We start from the raw sequence: 26562 nt of genomic DNA on the forward strand, positions 1-26562 counted from the left end.
CATCAGTCCCCTAGAACTTAGAACTACTTAAACCTAACTAACCTAAGGACATCACACACATCCATGCCAGAGGCAGGATTCGAACCTGCGACCGTAGCAGTCCCGCGGTTCCGGACTACAGCGCCTAGAACCGCACGGCCACCGCGGCTGGCTGACATTGGGAAAGAAAACACAAAATTTTGAAACGAAGGGAAGAGTTGACAGATCTCATATCGCTGGCAACTCATTTGTTGACTTCTCAGAAACGGTTTTTGAACGCCCAAATAGTGAATTTGAAAATGTGCCAGAAGAGAGAATAAGTAATTAAACAACTGCCTGCGACATGCTTAGCACGGTAAATATTGTAACTGTCTCGGTGTGTATCGAACGCCACAAATGTACCGCATCATGCCTCAGTAAATAACGTTACGAACTGTAGTTGTAGCCCTTGGGCGGACTGAGCAACGCATGTCACTGACAGGTCCTGTTTCTCTGTATCTCCTCCATGTCTGAAAAACATGGGTTTGGTTCACTCTGTGACGCTTGGACACTTCCTTGTTGAGAGCCCTTCCTAGCACAAAGTAAGAATGCGTACGCAATTGAACCACGGTATTGACCGTCTAGGCATGGTTGAACACGAGCCGTGTACCTCCTTCCCGATGGAATGACTGGAACTGATCGGCTGCCGGACCCCCTCCATCTAAATAGGCGATGCTCATGCATGGTTGTTTACATCTTTGGGGAGGGAAGGGGTGGGGGGCGTTCAGTGACATCTCTGAACAGTCAAAGGGACTGTGTCTGTGATACAATATCCATAGTCAACGTCTAACTTGCAGAGTTCTGGGAACCGGGTTGACGCATATGTTCATGGACGTCATGTTCCGAAACTACTAAGATCGTCATTCAGTAATTGAAGAGACAAATTGATCTGGAGAAAATAGGTTTATATTTACATAACAATACTTTTTTCCAATTTTCAACATAACCCCCTTGAACATTTATGAACTTGTTCCAACAGACAACAAGCTTTTTTATTCTGGCTGCAAAGAACTCTTTATCTTGATGTTTGAATCAATTTCTCATAAACTTTTCCACGTCCTTGTTGTACCAGAACCTCATTCCATGTAATGCCTCCTTCAGTGCACTGAACAAATGTAAATCACTAGGTGCTAAATTAGGACTGTAAGGGGTATGAGGCAGTACTTTCAAGCCCATTTTCTTGATGGTTTCACGGTTTAGTTGAGCAATACGAGGACGTGAATTTTTTTGCTGGAGAATCACAGCTCTCCTCTAAGATCCACGATGTCCCTTCATCTTGTTTAAAAGCAATCCCAGTAGTAGGCCTGTTGGATGTTCATTGTAAGGTACTCTTCGAGCTAATCACAAAAAAACTGGACCTTCACCACCCTAAAACACCAGTCAACATGACTTTTCCTGCTGATGCTTGGGTTTTGAATTTTTTCTTGACAGGTGAGTTGGTGTACTTCCACTCTGTGCTTTGTCTTTTCGATTCTGGCTCATAATAGTGAACCCAAGTTTCATCACAAGCTAAAATTTTGTTGAGGGAGTGCTCACTTTCTCTTTCATAACGTTCCTGCCGCTCTGTTCACACTCTCAACCTCGTTTCCTTGTGTAGACGCGCCAACCACCCTTGGGATCCATCTTGCACATACCTTGCAGTACTTCAGCTTATTACAGATAATGTTGTGAACTGTACCAGTACTAACGTGAGCCTTATCCACTATCATTTCCACAGTCACGCGGCGGTCGGCACGAATAATGTCATCAATTCGACTTTTAAGTGAAGGAGTTGAAACGGCAACTGGTCGGCGAGAATGGTGTTCGTCAGTCACTGAATGACGACCGTTTTTGGACTGCACTACCCACTTATAAAAATTTGCACGATTGATATGACCTTCAGCATAAACGTTAGACATTCTACAGTATATATTCTGGGGTTTCTCGCCTTCAGTAAGTAATAAACAAATAACAGAACGTTCAACTAATGTGGATTTTCAAGCGGACTCTCCATATTGAAATGTATTTTTGTGATTATAAGCAAAACAATGTTGATACATCAGCTGATCAGGGCTCATCCCAGTGATGTGAACTTAAAGCCATAGAAGTACCAAACTTTCCTTACTAACAGTTTTTTCCCGAAACTAATTTGTGTCTTTAATTATTGAATCACCCTCGTAGCCATGCGGTCTTGGCGCCTTGTAACGGTCCATGCAACTCCCCCGTCGTACGTGATAGTCCTCCCTCGGGCATGGCTGTGTGTGTTGTTGTAATGTAAAAATATAAAAACAGTGATATATAAAAAAATATACGGCAGTCTGCCAACGTAATCGTATTCTTAATGACTCAATAGTAGCGGTTGAAAACACTTTTCTGAAAATGACGAACAAGAAGGTTCTTAATAGTGCAATATCTTTTAAGTTAGTCCAACACAGATCAGTAATTAATAAACTAGCTCAGTTCTCAGGGAAGTTACGTAAACGTCAGTAATTACTTGTCTTTCACTTCTTTACTCTGCACCACAGATATTATTCCGGGCTCGTGAGAAGTTGTAAGCCTATTGCAGCAGAGAATATTTCACAGGTCTGTTCGATGTAAACTACTGTAGTACGTAACTTAATATCGTGATTTCGTCTCGATTCCCCAATACAAGATAATGAGAGTAGCATCTACAGATGAAATCCTATAATGGAACTGGTATCCTGTGACCAGACCTTTTCTGCCTGGGATGTTATCTCCTTATATAAAGAACAGCTGTAAGTAAAATTGCTAAATTATTATCAGCGGCCGCCGGGCTCGTAGGATCTGAAAGAAAGTTAATTGTCCTAACTGACGGCACGTGTCGTAGATGAGCTAAAAGAAAAATGTTAAAGATTTTCTAAAATTCTTTGTTAAGGCCTGTATCTTCTTAGGACAATACAGGTGTCAGATTACAAGTTGACTGAGTGCATACACAAATTCTTTTGACAAAATAACCATTATATTTTTTCTGGTTTTAAGTACAACTTACATATTAGCTGGTACAGCAAGATGAGCTTTACACAAGGTCTCTTTGGTCCGAATCGAAGCAGATAAGATAAGCGAATGACAAAGGAAGGATAGTTCATGCATAGAAGCGCAAGAGTCCATGGAATAACACGTACAGTGTAGTTCTATCTCTTCTTCCTTGGCGTAACTTGTCGGTTCTTTATCAAATTTATCGTGATATTTAGTTTACATTTTTTTAAACCCAAGACCACCCAGGAGAAACAGTACATTGTCCATAGTGTAAGTTAGTTTAAGATTAAGTCGTGTGTAGGCTAAGGGACCGATGACCTCTGCAATGTGATTCCATAAGACCTTACCACAGATTTTCAAATTTGACCCTCGTGTCTAGCCAATTTCGATGTGCAGTTTCATTTTCAGGCAGCTCAATGTTTATCATGTCTTACCTCCTGAAGTAAGTACCGTACACTGATATAAATTGGCAGATACACTCAGTGATACTTGTGGCTACTCTCTACAAGATGTGTTGTGAATAGAGTCAACAGAAAAGAACTAATAAATTAAAATTTCATGTATTACATGGCAGCTTCTTACGCGTCATAGTATTTGACGCCATGCCTCCTGAACGATATCTCGTAAAATGATACAGTTTTGCTAGTACATCCTGTGGTTTATGTGGCTGCTGTCTGTGAAATGTGTTGTGAACAAAGTTCACAGTAAAGAAGTAATAAAATAGAACGTCCTGCATGATGTGGTCATTTTTTACAAATATCAGTGTTTATGGTGTCACAAGTCCTGAACTGTGTGTCGTACAATGCTATAATTTTGCTGATCAATTCAGTTGAATATGTGATAGCTGTCAACAAAATGTGTAGCGAATTAAGTCGGTAGTAGTGAAGTAATAAATTAAAAAGCCATGCTTGACACGACAGTTTTGTTGTACGAGAAGCGAAAATGCTGCGAGTGATAAACTTCCTCCCTTTCATAATTATTTTAGGGATCAACAGCAAGAGAAAGTTTATTAAGTGTTTGACATTAATTAAAAAGTTTGATACAGGTCACTAATAGCTCTTGGTCTGATATAATGGATGAATACAGTATGGATACTCTCGCGTCGTGGGACACACTGTATTTCACCCTTACACCAACCTCTATGATAGGTACATATGTATACAAGGTCGTCTATGTGTTAATTATCTCCGTACCAAGTTTCTTCCAAATCCGTCCAGCTGTTTCAGCGTGAAGCAGCAACAAACAGACTAAATTATACATACTCAAAAACTATCGCAAGTATAATATGTATAATATAATCAGGCACCAACGCAAGCATTCTTCAGTGGTTACCACTTAGCCTCCATAAATTGGCCAATTTATTCTTTCTGGAAGATGCTGAAGATGACTTTCACAGCTTTCTGTGTAGAGTCACGATTTCATCAGCCTTTACGGAAATGCGTTTTTGCCCACTGCGTTATGTAAACCCATTGTCATTATTTTCGTCCATGCTGACTACTTCACTCTTCAGGAAATTTCGTGATCACAGTCTGATACATAACAATTAGAATGCGTACAACAATTAAACATAATTTGTAATTTCACTGGAGTCTCAACATCAACAGTGGAGTATAAATGTACTCACATATTGTCTCTGCTAGCTTTACTGGTATCTCTCACACCATCAGTCAGCTAATACTCAACATTCGCCTGTTCAGTGAAAGGCCCATTTCCAGTGTGAAGCAAATTTATTTACGGGGTAAAGTTTCAATTTCTGTGAGATATATAGATATATATGTACGACGGGGGATTGAAAAGCCCGTGCTAAAATAATTACTACTTAAGTATTTGCGGTAAACCTTTTTATTTTTCGACATAGTCTCCTTTTAGACTTATACACTTCGTCCAACGCTGTTCTAATTTGTTGGTCCCTTCCGAGTAATAGGAATTGTCCAAGTCTGTAAGATAGATATTAGTTGCTGTAGTCACCTCCTCGTTTGAATAAAATCTTTGTCCCGCCAGCTATTTCTTCAAATTGGGGAACAAGTATAGTCCGAGGGAGCCAAGTCTGGAGAATAGGGGGAATGTGGAAAGAGTTGGAATCCTATTTCCAATAATTTCGCGACCACAACTTCTGAGATGTGTGCTAGTGCATTGTAGTGATGGAAAATGTCTTTTTTGTGGTCCAATGGCCGGCGTTTTTCTTGCAGCTCGGTTATCAAACGGTCCAATAACGATGAAAAATATGCACCTGTAATAGTTTTACCCTTTTTCAGATAGTCGATAAGAATTATCCCTTGCGAATCCTAAAAGACAGTCTCCATAACCTTTCCGGCCGAAGGAATGGTTTTCGCCTTTTTTGGTGCAGATTCTCCCTTGGTAACCCATTGTTTAGATTGTTTTTTGGTCTCGGGAGTGCAGCAATGTATCCATGTTTCATCCACAGTGACGAAGCGACGCTTAGAGTCCTGCACATTCTTCCTGAACAGCTGCAAACCATCCTAGCAACACTTCACACGATTCCGTTTTTGGTCAAGCGTGAGCAATCGCGGAACCCATCTTGCGGATAGCTTTCTCATGTCAAAATGTTTATGTAAAATATTATGTACCCGTCATTCGAGATGCCCACACCACTAGCAATCTCACTCACCTTAACTGTTCTGTCATCCATCACCATATCATGGATTTTATCATAGATTTCTGGAGTCATAACCTCCACAGGGCGTTCAGAACGTCCAACATCACTTGTGCTCCTATGGCCACTTCGAAAATTTTGAAACCACTTACAAACTGTTCTAATCGAAGGTGCAGAGTCAGCACAATGTTTATGAAGCTTCTCTTTAGTCTCCTGAGGCGTTTTGCCTTTCATAAAGTAATGTTTAATCACCACTCGAAATTCTTTTTTGTCCATTTTTTGACAATCACGCGACTTCCTTGATTCACACGAATGCCAAACACATAGACCAATATGGCTGAAACTGCGTGGTCGATGTTTCCAAAGATTCTACTAACTTAACATGACCTCGATACGCGCCGGTGGTGCCATCTCTCGAACTTTTACAAATTCTGTGTGTTTTCTTTCTCTGTATTTCCTTCCCCACTCTCCCCAACAGCTGCTGCCCCTACTTCGCAATGGTGTTTCTACAGCTCAGTCCCTGACTCACGAGCTACAAACACCGTCGCATGATGACGGTATTATGCTATTTAATCTGCTGTTCTATCGTTATCACTCTAGCATAATTGTTGGCTCTTTTGCAGATTGAGTTCTGCTTTATTTTGTATAAATCGTTTTTTGGTATAGTAAACTATCGCTACAGAAGACTTGGGAGAAGCTGTGTGTTTGTGTGAGGGAAATCAATAGCTCACTGTTACCTCTCTGACATTGTCAGACTTGCTACTGCCATTGGCCGTGTTTGTTTCAGACCTGCCACACCTACACCGACCACGGCTGCCTGCCACACTCCTCCTCCAGACGCCGACGCAGTCTCTTCTATGGGGTGAGTTCTACCACTACACATTCACAGTAGCACTTACAGAAGCGTTAATCAAGTATTGTGGATCAAAAGCGAATGTCATCACATTTTGATAAAGCAGAGGTTCTAGTTGTCATGAAAAGTTATTCCATTTATAAACATTGATGTTCGAATAAACTCTATACTTCCTCCTCCCCCCCCTCCTCCTCCTGGTACACAGTGTGAATTACACTGAAAAGTCAAAGAAACTGGCACACCAGCCCAATATCGTGTAGCGCCCCCGCAAGCACGCAAAAGTGGCGCAACATGACGTGGCATGGACTCGACAAATGTCTGAAATCCTGCTGGAGAGAACCGACACCCTAAGTTCTGCAGGGTTGAGACCTCTTCTGAACAGGACGTTGCAAGCCATCCCAGATATGCTCAATAATGTTCATGTCTGGAGAGTTTTGTGGCCAGCGGAACTGTTTAAACTTGGAAGAGTGTTCCTGGAGAATGTAGCAATTCTGGACGTGTGGGGTGTCGCATTGTCCTGCTGGAATTGCCCAAGTCCGTCGGAATGCACAGTGGACAGGCATGGATGCAGGTGATCAGACAGGATGCTCACGCATGTGTCAGCTGCCAGAGTAATATCTAGTTGTATCAGGGGTCACATATCACTCCAACTGCTCACGCCCCACACCATTACAACAGAGCCTCCACCAGCTTGATCAGTCCACTGCTGACGTGTAGGGTACATGGATTCATGAGGTTTGTCTCTATACCGATACTCGCCCATCCGCTCCATAGAATGTCAAAGGAGACTCGTTCGATCAGGCAACATGTTTCCAGTCTTAAACAGTGTAATGTCGGTGTTACCAGGCCCAAGCGAGGCACAAAACTCTGTGTCATGCAGTCATCAAGGGTACAGGCGTGGGCCTTCGGCTCGAAAGCCCATATCACTGATGCTTCGACGAATGGTTCGCTTCCTGACACTGGTTCATGGCCCAGCACTGAAATCTGAAGCAGTTTGCACTTCTGTCACGGTGAACGATTCTCTTCAGTCGTCGTCGGTCTCGTTCTTGCGGGACCTTTTTCTGGTCGTAGTGATGTCAGACATTTGATGTTTTACCGAATTCCTGATATTCACGGTACACTCGTAAAATCGTCGTACGGGAAAGTCCCCACTTAATCGCTACCTTGGAGATGCTGTGTCCCATCGCTCGTGAGCCGACTATAACTCTACGTTCAAACTCATTTAAATCTTGATAACCTGCCATTGTAGCAGCAGTAAGCGATCTGACGACTATGCCAGACACTTGTCTTATATAGTGCCGCATTCCGCTTGTGTACATATCTCTGTATTTGAATACGCATGTCTACACCAGTCTCTTTGGCGCTTCAGTGCAAATTCAGTTCAGAATGCAAGTTTTTCACTCACTGCAGTTATAAGGGAAAGGTGATATAAAAGAAAATGCTTTTCCAAAGATAGAAAATCTATTGTATTTCATTGAAGGTTTTCTATCTTCCAAATCAATCCTTTAGGTAAAGGGTGTGAAAGAGGTTCCCAAAGGATTGAAAATCGTCAAAATTTTGATTTTATATGAAGAAATAAAACCTGTGGCTGTGCAGAAACAGAAAAGATTAGCGAATGGCAAGCAGGAGAAGACAAACGAAATAATTTGTAGCAGCAGAATAAATAATGGCATGTTTTGGGGGTGTGGTCACATATCATGTGAAAATGTTTTGCATATTTTTCTTTAAATGACTTTTTCCAGCGTTTCCATATCTGGTGAGCATTGAAAAATTTGTTAAATTCTTCCATACTGGGAATCTACAGTGTATTTCTTGCTTATGACGAGCAGTCTTCTTAACCATTAGGCTGCCTCACCAGAGGACAGGGGCAAGTCCAGACATCCATTATCACGTGTACTTCGACCCTTGTTTTCTAAACACCGGAATCAGAGGGTATGGGATTGGCAACGCTGGATAGACAGAGTCTGTGAACGATGGTTTCCTACTCTGCTACATGAGGCGTACGTAAGGATCGCTGCTTGTAGTATTTGGAAATTATTTGTGCGAACATCAACCTCAAAGAAAGCGAGTCAGATTTGTATGTGTGGTCAGAAGGCACAAGGGCTAAGGCGGCTGGTCGCAAAATTCGAGCAGTCCTGTTGTTGGCGTGGTTGAGGGAGACGTTTGCACTAGTGACAGTTCGCCGGTTGTAAACAAAGGCCTCCAGCTGGGAGAGTTTTGGGAGAGTCGTTAGTAGAGTTATTTTAGTCATCATTCACAGTTTCTGCTTGAATCTATCGTGAAGTTCACTTTTCCTTTCGTAAATGAATGACTGATGATAGTGGACGATGACATTTGGGTCTATATAGAAACGCTACTGCTATCTGATAATGAGTTGATAAGGTCGCACTGTGACTTCATTGCCAATGCAGTTCATGTTGAAGTCAAATAAAATGCAGTAGGTACCTGTACCTTAATAATACACAAGCCAAGACCTAGCATCTGAAAACATTCTACCTGCCTCTTGTAATTAATCTGAGCAGAACATACCAAGCTGTTGCATGACATGGCAGTCCATAACCATTCAAGAGGAAACATGAGACCAATGCAAGTATTCTAATGATGGTAATGACGCAAGAAATGTTTGATTGGCCGTAAGAAAGCGTAGTTCCCTTGCATACAGAGTGATTCAAGGATTTCGAGCGTTGATTACCCAGGATAGTCACACGTAGAATGCACGGCCTACAGGTCCAATGTAAACCATAGGTAGGCAGCAGAAGTTCCCCCATCGTGTCTCAAAAGCATGAAGACACAGAACACTTATACTGAAATTATATCAGCAACAGGATTCTGACTTGTATCTTCGAAATTTGACGCAAGCAAGTAACGTGTATCATTTTGCACAAGAAGAGGTGCACGCTAACCAACGAGAAGAAAATATCAAGGAAGTAATCTCTTCTCCAAAAAGTGCGTAGCGAAGATCAAATTACTAGAAATGGGAGACCTCTCAACGTAAGACGACACAGTACCATGCGACTTCGAAACACTATCAGTAATGTGAAACACAGATTACATGGTGTTCAGAAAAACAGACTTAAAATTATATGTATCATGGTCTGTCCGGTTGGCCGTGCTGTCTGACGCACGGCTTTCCGCGCGGGAAGGAGCGCCTGGTCCCAAGCACGAATCCGCCCGGCGGACTTGTGACGAGGTCCGGTGAACCGGTCAGTCTGTGGATGGTTTTTAGGCGGTTCCCCTCATTCCACCTCAGTTACACTGTGTCAGGGATTGCGGCGCAAACAACTTCTTCACGTGCACATACACCACCATTACTCTACCACGCAAACATAGCGGTTACACTCATCTGGTGTGAGACGTTCCCTGGGGGGTCCACCGGGGGCCGAACAGCACGATAACCCTGGTCTCAGTGTGGGGCAGCGGAGGGGTGAAGTGGACTGGGGTAGTCGTCGTGGGGTTGTGGACCACTGCGGATGGGGCGGGGACGGAGCCTCTCCGTCGTTCCTAGGCCCCCAGTTAACATACAATACAATACGTACAATATATAACACTCTAAAATCGGAATTAGTATAGTGTCGATGGAGTAGCGGAAACAAGACACAGCAACTGAAGAGCTTTGCAGTACAAAAAGACTAATATAAAGAGTGTAGAAGACTTGCTGAAAGCAACCAAAATTGGTTTCTAAAACCAGAAAAGACGATAACGGAACAATCGTATGAGGAAACACAGAAAAATAAAACGAAATAGGATAAAAGTCTAACAAGGGACCTAAAAACTTTGTGGTCAAGAGATTATGAAAATCAGGTTGGAAAACGGCATCTGTGTTCAGAAAGTGTTTATGGGTACAGTTTAAATAGAAACAATGATCCCAGAATGATTCCAGAATGAAATGATGTACAGGGCGAAGAAAATAGACTTAACTCTTTGGTAGATAGTAAACAGTTGTGCTGACAAATAAAAGAGCTTACATAAAACTAAAAACAATAGCTCTAAATATAAACTACAGCAGTCATAGGTTAAAATACAAACTCTGAAAGGCAGTACTGCGTCACCTGTGCACAGACATCAAAATTTGTATCGACGCCACACTACGAAAAAGATACCATGCTAGGAGCATACTGCAGTTCAATATACACTTCGTTCACGAGCGCAAAGCAAGAGAAGTATTGCCCAAATGATGACAACATGCGTAACACAGCAAGCACGTTGTGGCAGAAGGGGCAATACAAAACAAGAGAATGTTGATCACCATGCCTCCACTGAACACATCAACACTGAAAATAACACACAAATTTTTGAAGATAACCCAGACAAAAAATACAATAATCAATATAACACAACTAATGTTCACAAGCAAGGTCAGGGACTGTGGGGACGAATTACAGTGCAGATGAAACATCAAGTTCACACATTACGTGGGAGAGTAAAAGGGCAAAGCATATGCAATAGAACAGTTAATCGGCGAGGACGGAAAGCTATGCGAGCCAAAGGAAGAAATTACACGACACATTTATAGACGTTCTGCCAACCTGTGTGGGAGTCCAGTGGCAAATAGAAGACCAGGGGGCTATCGTTAAAGGGGAAATTATTGCAGAAGGTGACAACAACTAAGTAGTCCCTTTGACCAAAGAATAAATATGTGAAATGATGAAATCATCTCCAAAACTAAAGCAGTGACCAGTGACGAAATTTCTGAACAGTTCTTGGCAATGTGTAACAGAGACTTTTCTTGTAAATATTCAGAAATAATTCATGAAAATGTGAAAAAGTAAATGAAGTATTTTAATATGACTGCTGGTGATGGCTTATCAATCATATCGAAAAGCACCTGATGAATGTGCTTTTCTACTGTCAGACAGCTTAAAACGTAGAGGAACCAAGGCAATAAGATCACATTGGCCTAAGTGAGCATGGAACCGAATTTCTGTGAACTATTCAGCACCTGGCGCATGTTGCACGTTGGTTGTTTCTCAGCTGTTCCACAGTAACGATCTCTCAAGGATTTCACAACACCTGTAACTGAATTATCGATATATGAATATTAAAGAAAAGGAACAGACTACGGCGTTAAATATCATAGCACTTGTGACCGGATCTGACTCAGTGGACAACGCTATTTTAACTATATATGACGGTAGTATCTGTTCCCGAAAGAACAGTTACCGTGGATGACCATGCAGCTTTGCTAGAAATGAAATGATAATTAAATGGACACCCTAGCTGCAAACAGGCGTTGATGTACTTCATTGGGGACGTTGAAAATGTGTGCCCCGACCGGGACTCGAACCCGGGATCTCCTGCTTCGGTAGATTAATCTGCCACGAGTAATGAGTATGATGGGCAAAAATCTATTAGGCGCACTACGAATGTAGTGGTGTGGACATGATGGGAATGTGTATCTCACGGGGAGCGTTCAAGGGATAAGTCCCTGCAGACGCACTATCCTCTGTGCCCGCGGTGGCTCAGATGGATAGAGCTTCTGCCATGTAAGCAGGAGATCCCGGGTTCGAGCCCCGGTCGGGGCACACATTTTCAACATGTCCCCAATGAAGTTCATCAACGCCTGTTTGGCTCAAATGGCTCTGAGCACTATGGGACTCAACTGCTGAGGTCATAAGTCCCCTAGAACTTAGAACTACTTAAACCTAACTAACCTAAGGTTCAAATGGTTCAAATGGCTCTGAGCACTATGGGACTCAACTGCTGAGGTCATTAGTCCCCTAGAACTTAGAACTAGTTAAACCTAACTAACCTAAGGACATCACAAACATCCATGCCCGAGGCAGGATTCGAACCTGCGACCGTAGCGGTCGCGCGGTTCCAGACTGTAGCGCCAGAACCGCTCGGCCACCAGCGGCCGGCAACGCCTGTTTGCAGCTAGGGTGTCCATTTAATTATCATTTCACAACGCTATTTGTAAGTTCATTTCATCTGGGAGGCTACTGGGAAGGCTTAATAACGCCATCAAGATACGGCTCACACCACCTTGTCTCCTGAGCCAATCGTTCACCTACTCTCACTTAACTAAAAAGTTGAGGGTCAGGTAAATTGAGTACAACCAGAAGCACCAATGGTCGCGGAGACTCGACTACACACTTTTTACATCACAATGGAATATCTTAAAAAAGTTAAGCACTGATGAGGCCAAAAAAATTACATGAGATGATCTTCATGAAATAAGTTATAACACATCCATTTTAAACCTAAATCATGTCTTCCACAAGCAGTGCAGTTTTCATATCGGCCGTACGCACTTAACAAACACCACAGCTTTTCGAGTTGTTTTGACCACTCTGGTGAGCTAAGGTGGCAGTGGGGAGCGTCCGCCACCCAATACTGTCGTCAACCCACTGCCGAGGCTATGTAATCCTCAAGTAGCATCCAGCAACTCGTCTAAAAGCTCAGCAGTGATATAGTTTGAGGAAGAGTGTGAAAAGAGAGAGTCAAAAATATGCAGATAACAGGAAATGAAACAGGTCAGTTATAAGAGAATCAAAATAATTTAATCTCACTTTTATAAGCCTAATTACATCATAGGAATGCTGTCAGATGCAGGACATGGTGATTAATTCCGCTACTATGTTAGTTTGTCAAGGGCGACTTTCGGGATCCACAGGGACTGCTTGATCCATGTTTCTGTTGCGGAAATACTGCAAGAACATGTTCCATATAGGGGTGTGAAGTGATATCAGCAGCTTCCTGAAACTACATCGTACGAGGAGGAGCCACAATACGTCCCTCTCTGGCACAGTCAAAAGTTTCCTGGGTGTAAGAAGGAGAAAGTAAATGGACGCTATTATGTCGTAAGTGCGAGCACTGAATAGTTTCCAAGATAGTGAAAGTCAAAGTTTCGACGCTATCCCATCAACTTGCACACATCGCTTCATACCAAGCAGCTTGGTAGCATAGAAGCTAACACCACACGTTCGAATGTTTGCGCTCCATGTTAAAATGCATTGGGCTGATGTAATTTTTCTCTTTCGTTCTCAATGACGTATGTGACATCAATGAGACCAGTATTTTTCTGACATAAAGAAATACAGACCATTCGCTTCCCTACATTTTGACGCCACTGTTCGTTCCAGCACCCACACACATACAAATCAAAGCCTCCACCCACTGCAGATGACGTGTTTGGGTGCTTCAACAACATATTTAGAGTACAGAGATCCCCTCCCTTTACGGCGGCGTGCCGAAAGGTAATGCCTCCGAATTTTTGCTGAAACCTCTTCACGCATCTTAAATACAACAAACTGTATCAGCATTCTACATCTTTATTTCATGTTTACATATTTATTTCTCAACGACAGACCAGTTTGGCGATGACCGCACTGTAGAATATTTGAATATACTGACGGGGCCACAACTTCACCTCTGCTTGCGTAACTACCAACGTGAAGTCCTCGAAGGTGTTCTGTAAGTTTTGGAAACTGTATGGACTATTTGGAGGCTGATGAATGAAAGTAAACCCAACGCGTCGGATTGTTGTACGTGTCACAGCGCTCTTGTGTGGCCAGGTTTGGATATGTTCACGAAAAGGTTTCTCCATGTGTAGACGGACTCATAGAATTCGTACTTTGACTGTTCTGAGGGTCTTGCAGCATCTTGCGCAGATTACCGTAGTGTCTTTAGGCATCAGTTCCAAATGCACCACACCTTGTACATCCAAGAACACTGTGAGCACGTCTTTGCCTGCTGATGACAGGGTCTTCAATTGTTTTGGTGTCGGTGATCCTTCAAGGCGAAACTCGGGTGGTGATCTCTTGTTCTCGGGTTCAAAATGTTGAACCCAGCTTTCATCACCTGCCTCATTGTTCTCAAGAAACCCGTCAGCGCCGGTCGATGTGGCCGAGCGGTTATAGGCGCTTCAGTCTGGAACCGCACGACCGCTTCGGTCGCAGGTTCGAATCCTGCCTCGGGCATGGATGTGTGTGATGTCCTTATGTTAGTTAGGTTTAAGTAGTTCTAAGTTCTAGGGGACTGATGACCTCAGATATTAAGTCCCATAGTGCTCGGAGCCATTTCAACCAACCCGTCACCCTCCCGCTCGTAACGCAAACGAAACTGTTGACAGACGCCCAACGTCCTCCATTTCATGCCAGGAGTGAGCATTCGATGCACCTATACCGTACACACAGTTTCTGCAACGCAGTTCTGCAATTATCACCCGTACAGGCTCTCGTGATATGCCACGCTGGCCTGTGTTATTCGAAAATTTTTTCTGACGAGTTCATCAAAACGATTCGATGAGGGTTGTCAACTCCGAGCTCTCTCACATACGTTGCGGCTAGCTTCACAATTTCCTTCACTACGAACATGAACAACCCAGCGTCACACAGTACAGATGTCGGTACAACCATCACCATACACAGTTTTCATTCTACTATGGCTTTCACTTGGAGGGACGTTTTCTGCTGTTAGAAGCTCGATAAGAACACGCTGTTTCTCACGTACCGGCAAAGTGTCGTCAAACATCACCGTTGCAATTTGGAGCCCTCTAGCGTCAGAGGGTTGCAGCTTGCATCAGCGAAGCACGAAAGTCGAGTCAGTAATATGGATAACATGTAATACCTAAAAATTCGGAGGCATTATTTTTCAGCACGCCCTCGTAACAGCAGAAACACCGAGACCGAAAAGTGCACGGGTGGTGCTACTAACAGAATATACTCTATGTGATCAAAAGTAACCGTACACCTGGCTGAAAATGACCTAAAAGTTCGTGGCGTCATACATGAGTAATGCTGGAATTCAGTATGATGACGTTGGCCCACCCTTACCCTTGGTGACAGCTTCCACTCTCGCAGGCATACGTTCAATGAGGTGCTGGAAGGTTCCTTGGGGAATGGAAGCCCATTCATCACGGAGTGCTGCACTGACAAGTATCGATGTCGGTCGGTGAGGCCTGGCACGAAGTCGGCGTTCCAAAACATCCCAAAGGTGTTCTATAGCATCCAGGTCAGGACTCTGTGCTGGCCAGTCCATTACAGAGATGTCATTCTTGTGTAACCACTCCGCTACAAGCCGTGCATTATGAACACGTGGTCGATCATATTGAAAGATGCAGTCGCCATGCCCGAACAAGGGGTGCAAGCCCCCTCCATGAAAAACACGACAACATCATAACACCACAGCCTCCGAATTTTACGGTTGGCATTAGACAAGCTGGCAGATGACGTTCACCGGGCATTCGCCATACCCACACCCTGCCATCAGATCGCCACATTGTGTACTGTGATTCGTCACTCCACACAGTGTTTTTCCACTGTCCAATCGCCCAATGTTTACGCTGCTTACACCAAGGGAGGTGTCGCTCGTCATTTACTGGCGTAATGCCTGGCTTATGAGCAGCCGCTCAACCGTGAAATCCAGGTTTTCTCACCTCCCGCCTAACTGTCATAATAGTACTTGCAGTGGATCATGATGCAGTTTGGAGTTCCTGCGTGACGGTCTGGATAGATGTCTACCTATTACACATTACGACCCTCTTGAACTGTCGGCAGTCTCTGTCAGTCAACAGACGAGGTCTGCCTGTACGCTTTTGTGCTGTACGTGTTTTTTCAAGTTTCCACTTCACTATCACATCTGAAACACTGGACCTAGGGATGTTTAGGAGTGTGGAAACCTCGTGTACAGACGTATGACGCAAGTGACACCCAATCACCTGACCACGTTCCAAGTCCGTGAGTGCAGCGGAGCGCCCCATTCGGCTCTCTCACGATGTCTAATGACTACTGAGGTCACTGATATGGAGTACCTGGCAGTAGACAGCAACACGATGCAGCTAATATGCAAAACGTATGTTTTTCGGGGGTGTGTGGATACTTTTTATCACACAGTGTAGATAGTAACTTGCCCACCCAGAACATCTGCTGGATTTCAGCAGGGGGGGGGGGGGGAGGGGGCTCTTACACTGGAACAGATGATGAGGCAACAGGCTTGTAATTAAAGTGCAAATTCCAAAAAACGCACGGTAGTAATGAGAGCACCTGGTAGGCTAAATGTCCTTGACAGTCACTCGCCCTATTCAGTTTTCATCTGGTTAACATTACAGCACTAGCAGTAAAGGCGAAAATCTGTACAGGAACTGTACAGCGGCTTGGTTACTCTACGCTTAAGTACCCATTTCCACAACTGGCTTTTGTAGGATATCTTGAGAATTCAGAAATGACTTTGGCCTTTCTCAGTGTTCTCAGCGTTTTTGAAACTAAGCATCACTAGTACTTCGTGTCAGACTACAGGTCCGTGTGAACCGTTGCAAACAACGCAGACAAAACAAGTCTTCAATAGGGCAACGCCTACTGCAGCAGCGTTGGGGCCAAAGCGGCTTCCACGTTGTTGACCAGTGTATAGTCGACCAGAATTGATATTTTCTGCCGCCTAATTCGACAACATAGAGCAAGGAGCGTTTTACACGGTTGTCAGTACAGAATTGTCCGGTTGGAGGACATGAAATGCACAATTTTCAGAGAAAACAGTGATGTTAGCACCTCCATGTGTACGTAATACTTGTAGGCAAAGAGAGAGAGTACTCGTATTTGGCTTTATCAGATGTAATATTTGACTTTCCAGAATGGTTTAACGAAGTTTCCTTAACTGTCTTTAGTTGCTACGCAATTTGCTGCATTTCAGTCCTGAGCGAAGGAACGAAATAGTTTGTGGTATCAGTATGTAGGTATTGTCTACTACGCACATTGCAATGAGGCTGTCACATGAAAATAACATTTTTCAATACATACATCTGCGACTGACGTTTACAAGCGTATTCGGGAAAGCGTGATTGGCTTGGAGCAGTATTACGAATATGATAAGTGTACGAAAAATAATTTTACCCTCACAAGCTGTGGATATTAATGTTCATCCACAAGTAGACTATTACTCTGAAATTCACAACTGAGGATAAAGCCGGTGACTGAAATTCCGTGAAAAGGTCCTGCCGCAACAGAAGTCGCCTTTTTTTATCACTGCCACATCAATTTGCGTATTATATCCGTCACACTATGTCCCCTATAATACAAAAGGAGCCTCCCTTTTTTGAACTTTTTCGATGTCCTCGGTAAATACGAGATGGATCCCGTGCCACGCAGCAATACTCCAGAAAAGTTGGACAAGCATAGTGTAGGCAGTCTCTTTTTAATAGACCTGTTGCATCTTCTGAGTGACTGCCAACAAATTTCAGTCTTTGGTTTGTCTTCCCCGTAACAATTCTACATAATCGTAATGCGTAAGTATTCAGTTGAATTGACAGCCTTTCCGTTCGTGTAATTTATCACGTAACCGAAAATTGACGGATTCCTTTTATTTCTCATATGAATGGCTTCACTTTTTCATTGTTTAGAGGCCACTGGCACTTTCCGCACCCTACAGATACCTTGTATAAATAATTTTGCAATTTTTTTTGATGATATGATGATTTTACAAGACAGTATATGCCAGCATCATGTCAACCATCTAACAGGGCTTCTCAGATTGTCTCCAAAACAGCTTATGTAAATCAGGACCCGAAGAAGGCCTACAACACTTCCTTGGTAAACGCCAGATACTGCTTGTATTTTACTCGATGACTTTTCATCATTTGCTGCGAACTGTGACCTTCCCGACACGAAATCACAGATCCAGTAGCACAACTCAGACGATATTCCATGAGCAAGCATGTCGATTAGAAGTCGCTTGTGGGGAATGGTGTCAAAAACCTTCTAAAAATCTAGAATCAATCTGGCATCATCTGTCGATAGCATTTATTGCTTCGTGAGAATAAAGAACTAGCCGGCTTTCACTAGAACGATATTTTCTGAATCCGTGTGGGCTATTGGTAAATAAATCGTTATTTTCGACGTAATTCATAATGTTCGAACACTGTACATGTTCCAAAACCCTGCTGCAAATCAGTCTTAATGATATGGGTCCTGCAATTCAGCGGATTACTCGTATTTGCTTTCTTGGGTATTGGTGTGCAGCTGTCGACGAGCGAGCGCTTGTATATGACTGCCAAGAATGGCGCTATTGTATCAGCATACTCTGAAAGGGACTTGCCTGGTATACAGTCTCGACTAGAGACCTTGCCTTTATTCCGTGATTTAAGCTACTTCACTCCACTCAGTATATGTACTTCTAGTTACTCCTGTTAGCAGTTGTCCTTGAATCGAGTTCCGCAATATTTACTTCCTCTTCTTTGAGGTAGAAATTACGGGAAACCGTCGTTAGTCAGTATGCCATTGTTATCGAGTAGTGAAGATACTGCTTGCGTCTTTCCGCTAGTGAACTTAATGTATGACGAGAATCTCTTTAGCTTTCCTGCAAGACATTGAGATACAGTTTCTTAGGGATTTTGCGTTCTATTAAATTTGGCGTGACCTCTTCTGTGTACCATGAGAAATCAGTACATTCTGTTATTGATTTCTTTAGTGTATATCTCGCAATTGCTGTTGATACAATTTCAAGCTACATCGGATCTACACTTAGGTAGGAGGGGACACTGCCATTTACGAAGGCGCTAAACGAATTTTTACCTGCTTTCATAAACGGATATATTTTGCGTTACTTTGGGTAAATGTTGATATGATGGTACTCAGCCACAGTACAATGACCTTGTGGTTACTAATCCGTGTATGGGTCATGACACTCTGTACTTAGTCAGGATTATGTATTGCTAAGAGGTCGCAACCGTTTACACTTTTAGTGGGCTGGTCAAAACATTCTTCAATAGCATTCGGTACGATTTCAGGCGACGCTATAGGCATACCACCAACTTTAAACATTTATTTCAGCCACAATGTCGAGCATGGATTGAGGTTAAAACCAAATATAATTCTATGAGTGGGGTACCTATTTGAGATGAGACCCAAGTTTTCTTTGAACTTTTCGGAAAGTGTGTCATATGAGTCACGGGTCAGTTAAAGAAACCGCTTATTAATTTATTCCAGTAGTCAAGAGTAACCTGTACTTATACTGACTCACGGGAATTGGCTATGTCAGTGTGAATACAACGTAAAGTACTTCTGTCAACAATAAAGTCTGCACTGAGTAACTACACTCCTGGAAATGGAAAAAAGAACACATTGACACCGGTGTGTCAGACCCACCATACTTGCTCCGGACACTGCGAGAGGGCTGTACAAGCAATGATCACACGCACGGCACAGCGGACACACCAGGAACCGCGGTGTTGGCCGTCGAATGGCGCTAGCTGCGCAGCATTTGTGCACCGCCGCCGTCAGTGTCAGCCAGTTTGCCGTGGCATACGGACCTCCATCGCAGTCTTTAACACTGGTAGCATGCCGCGACAGCGTGGACGTGAACCGTATGTGCAGTTGACGGACTTTGAGCGAGGGCGTATAGTGGGCATGCGGGAGGCCGGGTGGACGTACCGCCGAATTGCTCAACACGTGGGGCGTGAGGTCTCCACAGTACATCGATGTTGTCGCCAGTGGTCGCCGGAAGGTGCACGTGCCCGTCGACCTGGGACCGGACCGCAGCGACGCACGGATGCACGCCAAGACCGTAGGATCCTACGCAGTGCCGTAGGGGACCGCACCGCCACTTCCCAGTAAATTAGGGACACTGTTGCTCCTGGGGTATCGGCGAGGACCATTCGCAACCGTCTCCATGAAGCTGGGCTACGGTCCCGCACACCGTTAGGCCGTCTTCCGCTCACGCCCCAACATCGTGCAGCCCGCCTCCAGTGGTGTCGCGACAGGCGTGAATGGAGGGACGAATGGAGACGTGTCGTCTTCAGCGATGAGAGTCGCTTCTGCCTTGGTGCCAATGATGGTCGTATGCGTGTTTGGCGCCGTGCAGGTGAGCGCCACAATCAGGACTGCATACGACCGAGGCACACAGGGCCAACACCCGGCATCATGGTGTGGGGAGCGATCTCCTACAGTGGCCGTACACCACTAGTGATCGTCGAGGGGACACTGAATAGTGCACGGTACATCCAAACCGTCATCGAACCCATCGTTCTACCATTCCTAGACCGGCAAGGGAACTTGCTGATCCAACAGGACAATGCACGTCCGCATGTATCCCGTGCCACCCAACGTGCTCTAGAAGGTGTAAGTCAACTACCCTGGCCAGCAAGATCTCCGGATCTGTCCCCCATTGAGCATGTTTGGGACTGGATGAAGCATCGTCTCACGCGGTCTGCACGTTATAACGTCTCTTAGGAAAGGACATATTTTGTAGTAAAGATAAAATATTGTGCATCGTATTCTGTTATTGTATGGAATTATGTTTTTTTTATTTATTTATTTTAGATAATATCTGTGTCGGCGAGTACTGAAACCGCAAGACGATAAATATCAGCAAAGATAAGAATATATCACTAGTATAAATAATACAGAACGAACATTAATTTCTCTGTCTTCTTCTTGGAGTTACGGGAGTAAGATAGCCTGTGTCGCAGTTGTAAATGCTAAGGTAGTCTTCTTTTGTCATTCTCAATAGATATACGCCATTACGTACTCATTTTTAAAAAAGGTGTGTATTGTAGATAAGTTAACATATTTGAATGTTTTGAATAGAGTTATTTAATGAAACCTTGCATTATTATTTGTAGTAGCTTGCTTAGAATATTATCCCATCCTTTTAAGACATTTTCAGTTATTTAAATATTATCCGTGGTGCAGAGCTGCGCTACGAACGAACGAGCCGCTGCCGCGGCGCATTCAAACTGCATTAAAAGAAACCGATCATACCGCAAAGAAGCGGGAAAGTAATAGTGAAATAAAATCATCTTCGCGGGTCTTTTCGTATATGCGTTATTACGCGAGCAATAATAAAACAAAATAAATAGAAAAGAGTATTTACGAGTCGCGAAACTGGCGCCCCACGTTGGGCGCCAGTTTCGCGACTCGTAACTACCTTTTTCTATTTATTTTGTTTTGTTTTATTATTGTGATTATTACTATTATTATTTGCGTAATAACGCATATACGAAAAGAGCCGCGAAATACCTTTCAGTAACGCTGTGCCTTGAATTTCTTTATAATCATTAATTTTCAACAAACAGAATATATTGGATTCTTATTGTTCTGTATCTGGCTTTCTATTAAAGGAACATTTTCCGTTACTGTAACTCACTATAAAAGTCAACGTATCTTCCCTACTTTATAGCTATTGAAAATGAAAATTACTTTGTTATGAAATACTGATGTTACAGTTCACGAAGATTGTTCAACATCAAAATTTTGCAGTGGATTTTTGTTAAGAGTAAAACACCAATAATTACCACGACTAGCACAAGAACATGAGACTATTGTTGGAGAAAAATACGTTTCCACTATAAGGTTTGCCAGACAAGAACTAAGCACAGCAAAATTCCTATTATGTTACGAAGGTAAATTATCTCTTTTTTACTGTTAGCAATATATTATCAGCAGCCCTCGTCAACCTGCAAAACACATCATAAAATCTGCTGCTCTGCTGTGCAAGTCCGGAAGCTGAAAAAGATGATTTTATTTCACTATTACCTTCCCGCTTCTTTGCGGTATGATCGGTTTCTTTTAATGCAGTTTGAATGCGCCGCGGCAGCGGCTCGTTCGTTCGTAGCGCAGCTCTGCACCACGGATAATATTTAAATAACTGAAAATGTCTTAAAAGGATGGGATAATATTCTAAGCAAGCTACTACAAATAATAATGCAAGGTTTCATTAAATAACTCTATTCAAAACATTCAAATATGTTAACTTATCTACAATACACACCTTTTTTTTAAAATTGAGTACGTAATGGCGTACATCTATTGACCATGACAAAAGAAGACTACGTTAGCATGTACAACTGCGACACAGGCTATCTTACTCCCGTAACTCCAAGAAGAAGACAGAGAAATTAATGTTCGTTCTGTATTATTTATACTAGTGGTATATTCTTATCTTTGTATGATATTTATCGTCTGTGCGGTTTCAGTACTCGCCGCCAGAGATATTATCTAAAATAAATAATAATAAAAAAATAGATAATTCGATACAATAACAGAATATGATGCACACTGTTTTCTCTTTACTACAAAATATGTCCTTTGCTAAGGGACGTTACAACGTCCAGCACGAAGGCTGGTCCAACTGAGGCGCCAGGTGGAAATGGCATGGCAAGCGGTTCCACAGGACTACATCCAGCATCTCTAAGATCATCTCCATGGGAGAATAGCAGCCTGCATTGCTGCGAAAGGTGGATATACACTGTACTAGTGCCGACATTGTGCATGCTCTGTTGCCTGTGTCTATGTGCCTGTGGTTCTGTCAGTGTGATCATGTGATGTATCTGACCCCAGGAATGTGTCAATAAAGTTTCCCCTTCCTGGGACAATGAATTCACGGTGTTCTTATTTCAATTTCCAGGAGTGTATATTTAATCTGTCCTTTCTGAATATAGTTAGACCCTTCGCATGCACTTCACATGCATCACAGCCACAATAATTTAAGTGAAAAATGTGTGTGTGTGTGTGTGTGTACACTTTTTTCTCAAAAAAATGGTTCAAATGGCTCTGAGCACTATGGGACTTAACTTCTGAGGATATCAGTCCCCTAGAACATAGAACTACTGAAACCTAACTAACCTAAGGACATCACACACATCCATGCGCGAGGTAGGATTCGAACCAGCGACCGTAGCGGTGGCGCGGTTCCAGACTGTACCGCCAGGAGCCACTCGGCCACTCCGGCCTGCCACGTTTTTCTCATGCAAGCAAATTTATCCCTGCAAGTATGGCCACGTGCACATGAAGACAAGTGTGATTTTGTGTAGTGGGAGGGAGTTGGTGGTGGTGGTGGTGGTGGTGGTGGTGGTGGTAAATTCCCATGTGACCAAACTGCTGAAGTCATCGGTCCGTAGACTTACACAGTACTTATTGTAAGCAGATTACGCTAAGCTTATCACACACGTCCATGCCCAAGGGACGATTCGACCCTCCGATGCGGAGAGCTGTATGAACCGTAGCAAGGCGCCTAAGACCAATCGGCTACCCTGTGCACTGCAAGCAGTTTAGTTAGTATCATACCTATATCTAAAAGCTGTGGATTAAATGGTTGTTGTTGTTGATTGTTTTTGGGGAAGGAGACCAGACAGCGAGGTCATCGGTCTCATCGGATTAGGGAAGGATGGAGAAGGAAGGCGGCCGTGCTCTTTGAAAGGAACCATCCCGGCATTTGCCTGGAGCGGTTTAGGGAAATCAGGGAGAACCTAAATTAGGATGGCCGGACGCGGGATTGAACCGTCGGCCTTCCGAATGCGAGTCCAGTGTCTAACCACTGTGCCACCTCGCTCGGTTGGACTAAACGGTTTTCTGTAAACACTTGGTTTCTGTCTTCGATGGGACTGAAATGTTTTGCTGCTGTGACGGGGGATTTTCTGTAAAGATTTGGTGTTGTGATTAGTTTTGTTTGTCACATTTCCAAGTGTCAATGGTTCAAATGGCTCTGAGCACTATGGGACTCAACTGCTGAGGTCATTAGTCCCCTAGAAATTAGAACTAGTTAAACCTAACGAACCTAAGGACATCACAAACATCCATGCCCGAGGCAGGATTCGAACCTGCGACCGTAGCGGTCTTGCGGTTCCAGACTGCAGCGCCTTTAACCGCACGGACACTTCGGCCGGCTACAAGTGTCAGAAAGGCTTGCTGTTCATAAAGCCTAGTATTAGCGGTATGAAGCGTCTCTGTCGGCAGAGGGCAATGACTAGATACCAATATCATCGAAAGGTCGAAAGAAATCACCTCTGCACCTCAGTATACTTAGAGATTGCCATAGTTGTGCTTCCAATATACTTGTAATAAAGTGTGAGAATTTCTGTGATTTGTGCAGGAATCTTTCTGCAGAGGAGAAGAGCAGGAGGCTGATCCAGGCGGCTGAGGAGGGAGCAGTGGAGGAGCTGACGGCGCTACTCGCGGTGGGAGCGGATGTGGGGTCGAGGGGTGGAGAGGGGGAGACGTGCCTGCACCGGGCAGCACGCAGGGGACAGGTGGAGGCGGTGAGGTGTCTCCTCGAGAATGGGGCAGAGGTGGACAGCAGGAACTCCAGGCAGAGCACGCCCCTGCAATCGGCTGCAGAGAGCGGCCACGCGGCGGTCGTGCGGCTGCTGTTGTCTTCTGCTGCCGACCCTAACGCCAGGAACCAGTATGAGAAGACGCCGCTGCACTATGCGGCACAGCACGGTCACACAGACGTGGTGCGGCTGTTGCTGACCTCCTCTCCCTACCACAATGCCAGGAATCAAAATGGGTGGACACCGCTGCACCTCGCAGCATACAGTGGCCACACTGCGGCGGCGATTGTGTTGCTGGAGGCTGGGGCTGACAGGGGCGCTAGAGATAACAGTGGGAACACACCGCTGGACATCGCCAGGCAGCACAACCGCCAGCAGCTCATAGACTTGCTAAGATGAAGCTAGCTGTCCAAGAAACATCTGTAGACTAAAACGAAAAGAATGTCTCTAAATGATTTCCTCTTATTTCTTTTTAAATAAAAGATAATGAAAACTTCTTCCAGCAGTTTTGGTTCCTATCTGTATCTATCTAGTGTACATAACTACTCAGAAAAATAACACCAATAGAACATATCTATAAATAAATGAGTGGTCCCTTGAACCCCACAAACCAACAAATCTAGGTATGTGTATACAGTACTGGCCATTAAAATTGCTACACCAAGAAGAAATCCAGATGATAAACGGGTATTCATTGGGCGAATATATTATACTAGAACTGACATGTGATTACATTTTCACGCAATTTGGGTGCATAGATCCTGAGAAATCAGTACCCAGAACAACCACCTCTCCCCGTAATAACGACCTTGATATGCCTGGACATTGAGTCAAACAGAGCTTGGATGGCGCGTACAGGTAAGCTGCTCCTGCAACTTCAACATGATACCACAGTTCATCATGACTAGTGACCAACATATTGTGACGTGCCAGTTACTCAGCCGCCATTGACCAGACGTTTCCAATTGGTGAGAGATCTGGAGAATGTGCTGTCCAGGGCAGCAGTCTAAAATTTTCAATATCCGGAAAGGCACGTACAGGACCTGCAACATGCGGTCGTGCATTATCCTGCTGAAATGCACAGTTTCGCAGGGATCGAATGAGGGATAGAGCCCCATGTCGTAACACATCCACTGTTCAAAGTGCCGTCAATGCGAACAAGAAGTAACCGAGACGTGCAACCAATGGCACCCCGTACCATCACGCCGGGTCATACGCCAGTATGGCGATTACGAATACAGGCTTCCAATGTGCGTTCACCGCGATGCCCCAAACATGGATGCGACCATAGTGATGCTGTACACAGAACCTGGATTCATCCGAAAAAATGGCGTTTTGCCATTCGTGCACCCAGGTTCGTCGCTGAGTACACCATCGCAAGCGCTCCTGTCTGTGGTGCAGCGTCAAGGGTAATCGCAGCCATGGTCTCAGAGCTGATAGTTCGTGCTGCTGCAAACGTCGTCGAACTGTTCGCGCAGACGGTTGTTGTCTTGCAAACCTCCATTTATCAAAGTCGGAAACGTGATGGTACGCATTTCTCCTCCTTACACGAGGCATCACAACAACGTTTCACCAGGCATCGCCGGTCAACCACTGTTAGTGTATGAGGAATCCGTTGGAAACTTTCCTTATGTCAGCATGTTCCATGTGTCGCCACCGGCGCCAACCTTGTGTGAATGCTCTGGAAAGCTAATCATTTGCATATCACAGCATCTTCTTCCTGTCAGTTAAATTTCGCGTCTGTAGCACGTCATGTTCGTGGTGTAGTAATTCTAATGGCCAGTAGTATATCGCAACTACTCAAGTTACAACACAGAAATAACAGCAATAGAACACGTCTATAAATTAGTGTAACTAAGAAGAGAAGTGTCTTGTTTAGGCATTGAGCTGCTGATAAGATTCATTCTTTCCACTACCAGTTTTTGTCGACTGACCAGCATTAAGTTCATAAAAACATTCACTCCATCATGTAATTTGTATTTGTATTATGACTTGACAACTGTAAAATGTAACCTTTCACAGCCACAAATGTCACAACTAAAATATTCCGGGCTATTATGCCGTGGTCGCATGGATTTCACTTTAACACCCGACGTTTCGTCCTCATCTGCGGAGGACATT

At 43.9% G+C, this 26562-nt stretch overlaps 1 protein-coding gene and 1 non-coding gene across 2 annotated transcripts in view; both read left to right on the forward strand.

Annotated features, from left to right (window-relative positions):
* Window positions 1–24897, forward strand: part of LOC126213185 (ankyrin-3-like) — a 38591-nt gene extending 13694 nt beyond the window's left edge. The window contains exons 3-4 of the mRNA XM_049940812.1: window positions 6396–6470; window positions 24261–24897. Coding sequence (XP_049796769.1) covers window positions 6396–6470; window positions 24261–24840 — 655 coding nt within the window. The 3' untranslated portion in view covers window positions 24841–24897. The remainder of the gene's footprint in view (window positions 1–6395; window positions 6471–24260) is intronic.
* Trnat-ugu (transfer RNA threonine (anticodon UGU)) lies at window positions 11909–11983 on the forward strand. The gene has a single exon. It is a non-coding gene; the product is annotated as a tRNA-Thr (tRNA).
* Window positions 24898–26562: the final 1665 nt, after the last annotated feature.

Source organism: Schistocerca nitens, chromosome 11 (assembly GCF_023898315.1).
Source record: "Schistocerca nitens isolate TAMUIC-IGC-003100 chromosome 11, iqSchNite1.1, whole genome shotgun sequence".
Lineage (NCBI taxonomy): Eukaryota > Metazoa > Arthropoda > Insecta > Orthoptera > Acrididae > Schistocerca > Schistocerca nitens.